General features: G+C 38.6%; 2 protein-coding genes across 2 annotated transcripts; both read left to right on the top strand.

Moving 5' to 3' along the window:
* The first annotated feature begins 326 nt into the window (after window positions 1–326).
* Window positions 327–2,003, top strand: LOC126595738 (protein SHORT-ROOT-like). Its single transcript, XM_050262042.1, has one exon. It carries the CDS (start codon window positions 513–515, stop codon window positions 1,899–1,901), a length of 1,389 nt encoding a protein of 462 aa, XP_050117999.1. The 5' UTR covers window positions 327–512; the 3' UTR covers window positions 1,902–2,003.
* A 4,609-nt stretch (window positions 2,004–6,612) lies between these two features.
* LOC126595410 (uncharacterized) lies at window positions 6,613–7,305 on the top strand. The gene is made up of 2 exons (XM_050261716.1): window positions 6,613–6,938; window positions 7,218–7,305. Exons 1-2 carry the CDS (start codon window positions 6,613–6,615, stop codon window positions 7,303–7,305), a joined length of 414 nt encoding a protein of 137 aa, XP_050117673.1.
* Window positions 7,306–10,829: the final 3,524 nt, after the last annotated feature.

A 10,829-nucleotide genomic window follows, 5' to 3' on the forward strand; every position in this document is an offset into this window, starting at 1 on the left:
ACCCTTAGATTTATTAAAATAATTAAAATCCTTCAAAATCTCAATTCATGAATACTGGACTGAGGAATTCGATACTAAGTTATTATGGCTGATTTATATTTTATGGTTCAACCCAAATTCTCCGTCCTTTAGTATTAATATATGGTTGTATTCAAAATCTTTTGTACCAAACATTATATATGATTAGTTTCTTTTCATTTTTATTGTTCTCTATCTATAAACTTGTCTGTTCTTCATCAGTTTATCAAAATAGGAGACTAAACTAACAATTTAGATGCCCATTATTAGTACGGCTTCTTTAAATATGGGCCAACATAAATTACAGGAAAATACTAGCATGAAAAAGACTTTAAATATAATAGTATTGCTTTCCATATCCTGGCAATTTCTGACTCAAATGAGATAACTAGATAGCTCTGCAAATAATTAGGTGGTTTATACTCTCTTAGAGAGCCAAAGGAGCTTAAGTACAAGGTAGCTGTGCGCTACATAATTAATTGAACTGGTCGATTATGGACATATCTCTTTTCTCTCCTAATAAGGAAGCAAATTTTCTGCAGCAGTACTCCAATCAGATCAAGATCAATGGCCTGGCAGCAGCTATAGACATGCAAAGCACCAATCAGCAGACCCAGAATAGCCACACGTCAACAAGCCGTTCATCGGTGTCTAGCGAGCCTTGTCCGGTGGGTACTAAATGGGCCTCGAGGCTTCTCATGGAGTGTGCAAGGGCAGTCTCAGAGAAAGACTCTAGTAAAATTAATCACCTTCTATGGATGTTGAACGAGCTGGCTTCTCCTTATGGAGATTGTGAGCAGAAACTGGCTTCTTATTTTTTGCAGGCTCTCTTTTGCAAGGCTACGGATTCGGGTCTCCGGTGCTACAAAACCCTAACCTCAGTAGCTGAAAAGAGCCACTCCTTTGATTCAGCCAGGAAGTTAATACTAAAATTCCAAGAGGTAAGCCCTTGGACAACCTTTGGTCATGTGGCTTCAAACGGTGCTATATTGGAAGCCCTGGAGGGAGAAACCAAACTTCACATAATTGATATAAGCAATACCCTTTGCACCCAATGGCCTACTTTGTTAGAAGCTTTGGCCACAAGAAACGATGAGACACCGCATTTAAAGCTCACCGTCGTGGTAACAGCCAGCATAGTCAAGTCAGTGATGAACGAAATTGGCCAAAGAATGGAGAAATTTGCTAGGTTAATGGGAGTTCCCTTTGAGATTAATGTGATTAGTGGCTTAAACAATTTGGGACAGCTCACAAAAGAGGACCTAGGTGTTCAGGAGGATGAGGCTATTGCTGTGAATTGCATTGGGGCCTTGAGAAGAGTGGAAGTGGAAGAGAGAGGGGCGGTGATTCGGATGTTTCAATCGCTTCGGCCTCGAGTTGTGACTGTTGTTGAGGAAGAAGCTGATCTTTTTAGCTCATCAGTAAATGATGACTTCGTCCAGTACTTTGAAGAGTGCCTTAGGTTTTACACATTGTACTTTGACATGCTAGAGGAAAGCTTTGTCCCAACTAGCAATGAAAGATTGATGCTAGAGAGGGAGTGCTCGAGAAGCATCGTTAGGGTTTTGGGTTGTGATCATCACGATCACGATGATGACAAAAATGGTGGGGAGTATGAGAGAAGGGAGAGAGGAAACCAATGGTCTGACAGGCTCAAGGCGGCATTTTCACCGGTTGGATTTAGCGACGATGTTGTCGATGATGTCAAGGCGTTGCTGAAGCGGTATCGAGCGGGCTGGGCACTAGTACTACCACCACAAGGAGGAGGAAGAGGAGGAGGAGGAGGAGGAGGAGAAGAAGATATTGATCAAACAGGACTATACTTAACATGGAAAGAGGAACCCGCGGTATGGGCTTCCATTTGGAAACCCTCAGCTAATTAAAGTGTGGCTGATTAGTTAATTACTACAATTATTGCAAGCCTAGCTACTACATTCGGTCAGATTCAAGGGAAGTGAAGATTACTTCATACATGGAGTCCAACCACCCCCCCCCCCCCCCCCTTTTTTTTTTCTTGTCTAATTTTCCTTCTTATTCATGCATGCCCTTTCAATTATGTCCTACTTTTTCTTTTGCTTAGTGCTTGGGAGTTTATGTTCGATTTTTTTGGTTTTATTTTGTTGTTCTTGTCCTCTTTTTAAGTTCCCCATATATACATATAGACATAGCAGTGTTAATTTTTCATTTAGAGACATGGGAGCAGCCTCTCCATAAATGGGGGTAAGGCTAGCCGACATTCACCTCTCCCAGACCCTGCGTAAAGCGGGAGCCTTGTGCACTGGGTACGATCTTTTTTTTTAGATTGCTTGCATACAATCTCGCATTCATCCCTGAGTGGCAATGGCATTCTGTAATCTGCATTTCACAAGATAGTGAACAACATTATGTACTTTAGGGTTCTTAACTGTTAGGTTTTTTTATTAAAGATATATTGATCGATGATCTAATGATTAAAAAATTCCAAAATATACAATTAAACATTGAAACAAAGTTTTAGTCTATGTCTGTGATGTGGCAATAGTATGCATATGTTGACCAAAACTATATTGGTTTATGATTGATCCTTTGTTTATATTAAATTTATGTATCTGCCGACCGATTTGACATATCTGATAAATGTCCTCCCACTTCCGGGGTCCTTCCTCTCATGTCTTTCTATTTGTGTGATCACGGTTAAGCCACATCAATATTTTATATTAATATTTATTTTTATCTTATTATCTCTATAAAAAAAAATATAAAATGTTGACATGGCTTAACCGTAATCACATAAAACAAGAGGGCACAGAAAGGCATAGGACGTGTGAGGGCAGACAATCTTTGTCCAATTTACTAAAGGAATTGAAAACTGAAGATATAATACTAATTATATGATGGAAGGTCAATTTATGATTAGCTATGCTTGTATGTCATATAATCGTCAGCTTTATGGATATTGGAATCTAAACTTAGATAATTAAAATAAAAATAAAAATAAAAGATAGTTTAATTGGTGCATGCATATTCTAAAATAATTGGCAGCTTCAATTACCAAAGAAAAGCATGCTGTGAGTTTCAGTATGATCAAGTCAAGAGCCTGCTTTTCCGAAGAGAACGCTTATATATTAGCTGCGTCTAGGGATTCAAAGTTGAATGGAAATTCCAATCGGGATCGAAAATTTCTGTTCCGAGCCTCAACATTTTCGATTCTGAAAATTTTCGAAAATTTTGACTGACAATTGGAATGTGGTATAGAAAATACCACACATATTCTTATTCTATCATGTTTAGTGTTATATTTATATATGCTTTTATTTCGTATCTATATATGTAATCATATTATTAAATATTAAAATGAAGAGTATAATCATACGTACTATTTTATCTTATATAATATGATTATATGTTATACCTAAACGTTATGAACTACATATATCGCAAAAATTTAGAAATAAAATGTTCAATGATGGATACATAAAAGTTTGAAAATTTTATCCTTCAAAATTTAGGAATTTCAAATTATGTTTCGAAATTTCAAGATAAAACCGATTCTGAAATATCCGATAGTCCAAAATTCCAAAAATGGAACTAATATGATTCCAAAACTTTTTTGAATTAGCATTGAAATGCTTGTTTTCAATTCGATCCAATTGAAAACCACCCCTAGCTGTGTGTGAACTAAAGAAGTATGAAAATGGTTAACTCGCTATCTACAAAATTCAAACTTAATATTTATCACTTATCAATATAAAGGAACACCATTAATCCATAATTTTAAGTGGCGAGAATGGAAAACGAAATATCAAGTAGAAGTATACAAATTAGTTAACAAAAAGAGGGTCCCAAGAAAGAGCTTGGTGACAAGCAGAAGTGTACCCAACTAGATCCCATGTTTGCCCTTTGGTTCCATTGATGTGAAGAGCATATTATTGCCTGCCTTTTGATTACTATATATTTTCTCATGTACCGGCTTAAGCCAACATTATATAGTGGAATGCAATTTTTCTAGTTTGAGATAAGACGGTGTACCCTAGCTCATCTCTTTGCTTTGTATCGTACTTGTTTATCATATTCTCTTGGTACGTAGTAAATGGTGCTTTAATTCTCTCTTTTTCACACACAAACTCACAGCATCCACATACATGTGCGTGCATGCTTTTGTTTAATGGATATCTCGATCGGCCACGAGACTTTATTTATGATAAAATGTTGCGTGGAAAAGGGTATCCAAATGGAGGATTGTTTATGAAGAGTTTAAACATCACTATTTCAAGAGGCATGTGTTGGCCAAAATGTGTAACGTTTTTTTTAGTGATATCTTTTCATGAAAAATGTGTAACTTATTTTTTTAGTTGTCAATTAATTGTTGAAGTTGTTATACATTTTAACAACAATATTACCTATCGTTCCCAGGCCGTTGATCTTGTAGCTGCTTTCATTTTCTCCGATAGTGGATTTAGGGTTCTAACATTAAGTAGTCCCAATGTAAAGTATAAAAAAATTAAAAGAATAAAAAATTAGACAAAAATAACATTGAAAAATCAAACAATAAATATTTTTCTTTCATAACCATTAGGGGCTCAATTCGTTTTTTTCTAAAACCGAAAACTAAACATAAATTATTATTCAGTTCGGTTTGATTCGGTTTTTTCAATTTGTAAAGGAGAAACCGGATTATTTGGTTTGTTTTAGCTTTTTTTTTATTTTTTTTTTACCTAGAAATGGGAGAGAAAATGAAGAAAAAAAAATATAATGAACAAGACTTTCAACATATGGGGGCCTTAAGTTGCTTTTACCTAGGGATGGTTTCGGTTTGGGAACTGAATCGAAAATGGATTCTTGAAATAGTCGGAAAAATTTTTCTTGGCTCAATCCCGAACTGAAATTTTGGGATCCCGAAAATTGGGAATACTAAAACTTATTTCAGTTTTGGGTGGTTGGGTAATGTGCGGTTTCGACAATGACTGAAGTTTAATAGTAGCTGAAACGCGGTGGTTATGGCTGATTTGTGGTGGTGGTGGCGAGAAGAAGGATGGGAGGAAGCATCTTGGTGTTGGTGATGGTCGTCGTGCTGGAACAACCAAGAGAGGGAGATAGAGGAACGATCGAGAAACAAAGCTAAAGATGGATAGATAGATAGAGAGATAGAGAGATTTTGCAAGTTTGTAACTGGAGTGAAGTTGAAGAGCGAGTGAAAGGACAATAGCTAGGGTTTTGAGGGTGTTGGGGCCTTTTTCGGTCGAAGGTTTGTTGGGCTTTTGTATCGTGAAGAAGTGATTAGAGCCTTTATGCCCCTCATATCTAAGTTAGCAAGAACTAGGCCTAAAGCATCTTGACAGATAAACAAGTCCTAAGGAATGCTTTATTGTTCTTCCAACAGCTCCAAAGTGTTGGGTCAATTTTTTATTGAAATTCTTCTAGCGTCCTCGGAGTTTTGTCAATGGTTATTGAAGTGATCCCCGCAACTGTTGAGGTGGTGACTTAATGTTGAAAAAGGAAAGGCATGATAGATTGAAATGTGGGAGCTAAAGATCCACATGTTTAACTGAGAGTATAAGATTTGGCTTTAAAAGAAATGTTTTAAAGAGATCTTTGGTGGTAGAGATTAGGGTTTCAATGTTGAGAACGTGAGAAAAATGGCTGAGGTTACAGCTTGCTGTGAGATTTTTACAGTTGCTAGAAGGAAATGACTTAAAGGTGGGAAGTTTGAGGCTAGGCTTGTAGCTAGTGCAGGAAGCTTGCAGTAGCCAAGAGAGATTTCCAACAACTGGAAGGAAGGGTTTTTCATCCTTTGATTATGTTTATACCATACTTAGGGCCTCCGTATTTAGACATCGTATAAATACTCAGGGGACTCAAATGTAATTATGTAATGAAGGAGGGACAAACATGTAAAAAGGGGAGGAGCCCTTATTCTATAAAAGGGCCTCCTCACCCTCACAAATGGAGGAGCCTCCTGACCCCCTCAAGCTCTCACTCTCAAAGCCTCTCATATCCATTATAGAGGTTTTCTCTCTCCTTCACAATCCTCCCAGAATTACAATAATCAGTGTGGACGTAGCCCAAACATTGGGGTGAACCACAATACATCTTGTGTTATTTACTTTCTTGCAGATTCACGGTCAGATTTACGTTGTTCCAAGACCTTCGGTTTTGTGCATCAATATTTGGCATCGTATGTGGGAATCGCACGAAAAGCTATGTCGGTTCTCTTTCATTTCTTTACCTCCATCATGAATCTGCAAAATCACAAAAAACCCAGAAACAAAAAAGATCCAGATCTCAAACACTCCTCAGCTCTCTCTCTCTCTCTCTCTCATTGTCAATAACGTTAAACTAGAAATGGAGCAGCTCAAAACCTCAGTGCCCGTCCTTTGTTCCTCCACCACATCAAGATAGCTCCTAAACTCCACCATCTCTCTACTCTCTAGAGAGAGAAACAATACACACATGGCAGAAAAATAGATCTGTCGTCAACTTCCTCGATGACCATTACTTATCCGACGTGGATGGAGAGACCGAGCTGAATCCGACGTGCTTAGCTACAACGTTTGTGCAGCTTCTCTCCAAACAGTGCCTGTCAGCCATGTGACTAATCTTAAAGGACTAGCAGTGATGGCAATGGAGCTGACACTGCACAATGCAACCAACATGTTTTCGACCATAAAGGAGTTGTCGAATAACAAAAGTTTGGATCATTTTGCTCTAGTTTGCTTGAAGGATTGCTTGCACCTATACTCAGACGCGATCACAACGTTGGCAAATGCGGTCGAAGCATTTCTGAGTGAGGATTACGGCACGGCGAATACAGTCATGGAAGCAACAACTACATGTGAGGGAGGGTTTAAGGAGAATGAAGCCACGCACTCTTCCTCAATGCAATGGCTCACGACGCCAAGCCCAGGAAGCTCCACTACTCTCATTGCCCTACCTGTTCTTCGGTCACAATCCCATCGTCGCCTACGTTAAGCTTTGCGACGCCGCCACCGTCATCGACTGGCTGATCCAGTGCAACATCTCTGGTGCTCCTTTCAGATCTCAGCTCGCCGACCTCATCACTCATGGATAGGCCTTTGAGACTTGTTTTACTTGTGAGTTTCCTAAGCATTGTAGCCACTTCTATTAGTTTGGGCAATGCGAATTTGGGACTTTGGTTTCCTTGCAAAGAAAATGAGAAGCAAGCCCTTATGATGTTCAAGCAAGATCTTCACTCTTTACAGGAAGAAGGTGAGGGAGTCCCTCAGCGTCAAGGCTCCTCCTCCTATTTCAGATCTCAACAATAAGGACAAGTTGATCTTACTGGAGTAAAGAAAAAAAAAGATATGAGAATAATGAAAAAAAAAAACCGAGACAGGAAGTAGAAAGCAAGCATGGCTGCCCACCCACTTCATTGTCTAAAATAAAAGCTCCAACTTCGATCACCCACATGCAAAAGCAAGAAAAAAAGAGAAAGGAAAAGCAAAGCAAAAGTGGAGATAAGATTCTTTTCTTATTATTAAATCTATTATCATTCCTTGTCTGCCATATTCATCAGGGTCAAGAAACAGAACGAAAATCAAAAGGAAAAGCATCAAGAAAAGGAGAAAGCAAAAGCAAAAAGCAAAAGAAAATAAAAAGAAGCAGACATAATTGCGGGGGTGATGGCATGTAGAAAAGGGAATTATAGGCGTGACCTATTGAGCAGAGGATTGGATTTATTTTTTAATGATGTAATTTATTCTCCTTATCTTTCAGAGACATCTGTATAAACCCCATCAGAGGGTAAATAAAATAAATAAAAAATTAAAAAAATTAAAAAAAAGGCAAGCCTAAAATAATGGGCTGGAATGTTGTGTAGAGGGCGAAAACCCATATGCCCAGAAGAGCCAGGCCCGCTATTACCACCAACCAGGTGATCAAAAGTACGCCCAGTACTACAAAAAATTATTCGGCACCCCGCCGCTATTATTGCCAACCAGGTGATCAAAAGTACGCCTAGTACTTCCAAAATTATTCGGCAGCCTACCGCTATTATCACTAACCAGGTGATCAAAAGTGCGTCCAGTACTCCAAAATTATACAAGAGCATCACTCATGTCAATCATACATAAATATTCATGAGCATCACTCATGTCAATCATACATAAACATTCATGACCATCATTCATGTCAACATTCATAAGCATCACTCATGTCAACATCCATGAGCATCACTCATGTCAATCAACATAAACATTCATGAGCATCACTCATGTCAATCTAGCTTCGAAAGCTTCACTTACAGAGCTCTAGCTTCAAAAGCTTCATTTACAAAAGCTCTAGCTTCAAAAGCTTCATTTACAGAGCTCTAGCTTCAAAAGCTTCATTTACAAAATCTCCAGCTTCAAAAGCTTCATTTACAGAGCTCTAGCTTCAAAAGCTTCATTTACAGAGCTCTAGCTTCAAAGCTTCAACTTGCAAAGTTTCACCTACAAAGCTTCAGTGCAGGGTATACAAATACCGCCTCCGAACAACCGCCACTTCGGCCCATACATGGATTCAATTTGAAGTTTCCAGCCAACAGACTCTATTGACCGAAGACTTGGGGGACTACATTATGTACCATATATTGGGCCTCAACTGGGCCTCATTAACAAATACTCGGTGGACTTAACCTATTATCCATGTATTGAGGAGCGAGCCCTTATTTTATAAAAGGGACTCCCTCACTTTCATTAGAGAGCACCCATCACTTATGTATTGAGGAGCGAGCCCTTATTCTATAAAAAGGAATCCCTCACTTGCATTAGAAAGCACTCGTTATTCATGTACTGAGGAGCGAGCCCTTATTCTATAAAACGGACCTCCTCACCTGAAGGATTTATTTTATGAAACATGTTCATTTGAGCAACATCATATAGCATGCAATTAACAATTAAAGGCGGAATCATGCTTACATGCACTCAAAAACAAAACATTTACCCATGAAATTCAAAGCCTAGTAGATTGGTGAACCAATAATCAACTCAAAACATAAGTGAGTTGAAAAATACCTTTGTAGATTCCTCTTTGCATAAGCAAAGGCTAATCACCCAAAGAGATAGGGCCTTCATTCCTTGCTTCTTAGATCCATGGATTTGGATGAAAGAATAGGTTCTCAAAGTTCCCAAAATTGAGAACCTCTAATTCTCGACACCAAGGTTCGATTGTAGAAGAAATGAGTGACCTTGGAGTAGTAGGATTGCTAGATGTACCCTCCAAGGTGTTGGCCTCTTTAGAGAGAAATGGAGAGACAATTCTCACCAATTTTTCCCTAAAATAAACCCATTTTTTTTTTCTTAATGAATATTTGGCTATATAATCATTTATATAGTCACTTCTTTAAGTGACCTAAACAACCAAAACCCTAATTCATTTCATCATGGCTGGCCATTTAGGGGATTTTGGGCTTTTGGGCTTTAATGAATCTTCATTCATTAAATTGTCATACAACTTAAGTTAATGGGCTTGACGTTCGAAGCCCATTGGGCCTTAAGGTCCAAAACTATCCCGAAGTCTTTAACGAACTTATTCGTTTGATTAATTAACATATTAATTAATCCTTTCCATAAATAAATGATTAAACCATTTAATCATTCTTACTCATTTCCGTTTAATCTCCAATCTCCACCTTTCACGGTGTGCGATCCATTAGGTTCCTTTTAGCGAGGTAGTGGGCGATTAAAACCATTTTACATCGATTGTGAATTGAAACTATTTTCAATTCTCCCTTTAGTGATTATACACGTTTAGGGCTTCCACAAACCATGAGTGACACCTAGCAGCATATCATGGTTACCCAAGCTAATCAGAAGAGGTTAGAGAACCTATTCAGTTCGAGATTACAAATGCAATACGGTCCTTCTCTAATCTAATACTCTTGACCACATTGTTTGGTTTGATAGTTTATTTTCTCATGTCTACTATCCAATGTGTGTCTTGTGCTTATATGATTACCTTGAATGTGATTCGGAACGCATTCCCTAATCTCATTCATACTCTGGCCAGAGATTCAAATCATATCAGAGAGTATTCTCCCTCAAACGGTTTGAAAGTTAGAGATCCCTTGTTGCGCATTCACTTGTCTCCATAGCTAAGCGGTTTGACCCCAACGATGCCGTGGACACCCTCCTGGTGGGATGACTTTGACATAATCAAAGATCAAGGTCTTAACCACAAGACAACTATGATGCCTCAGGTCAAAGGACTACTTTGCATTATCCCAACCATGAGTTCTTATGTGACATGGAATATGAGAACTCTTCGTTGATCGCGTTCAGTGAACTCATTCTCTATTGAGCACCTACCGTACTTGTCTTGATGTCACACACACCAATGATTCGAGACTAATCACTCTCCCTGAGAGAAGACATAGTACGTACCGATCTTGGCGGACTGTCAATGCCCAATTGGCAATCCTATGATCAGGAACGTTTAGGATGTGTCTACGAAAGAATGGTCTCAAGAATCTAACTTCATTAGATTACATTCTCTCAATCACAAATTCCTTGGACTTTATCGTTTAAGCATATAACATTTATATGAGACGGCTCAAACAATAATCTTTGCCCTTTATATGTAAAACTAGATTAGTTTAACATGTGAAATGTCCGTAAAGTATCATCACATGATTGGCTTTAGGGCACATTTCCAACATCACCATCATTAGAGAGCATCGCCGCCAGCTGGGCAACCGCCTCGCCGCGAGCACCAACTCTAGCCCATCACTTATGTATTGAGGAGCGAGCCCTTATTCTATAAAATGGACTCCCTCACCACTATTAGATAGCATCACCGCCTATTGAGCAACCGCCCCTGATAGGAGCATATTTATG

Source organism: Malus sylvestris, chromosome 13 (genome assembly GCF_916048215.2).
Source record: "Malus sylvestris chromosome 13, drMalSylv7.2, whole genome shotgun sequence".
Lineage (NCBI taxonomy): Eukaryota > Viridiplantae > Streptophyta > Magnoliopsida > Rosales > Rosaceae > Malus > Malus sylvestris.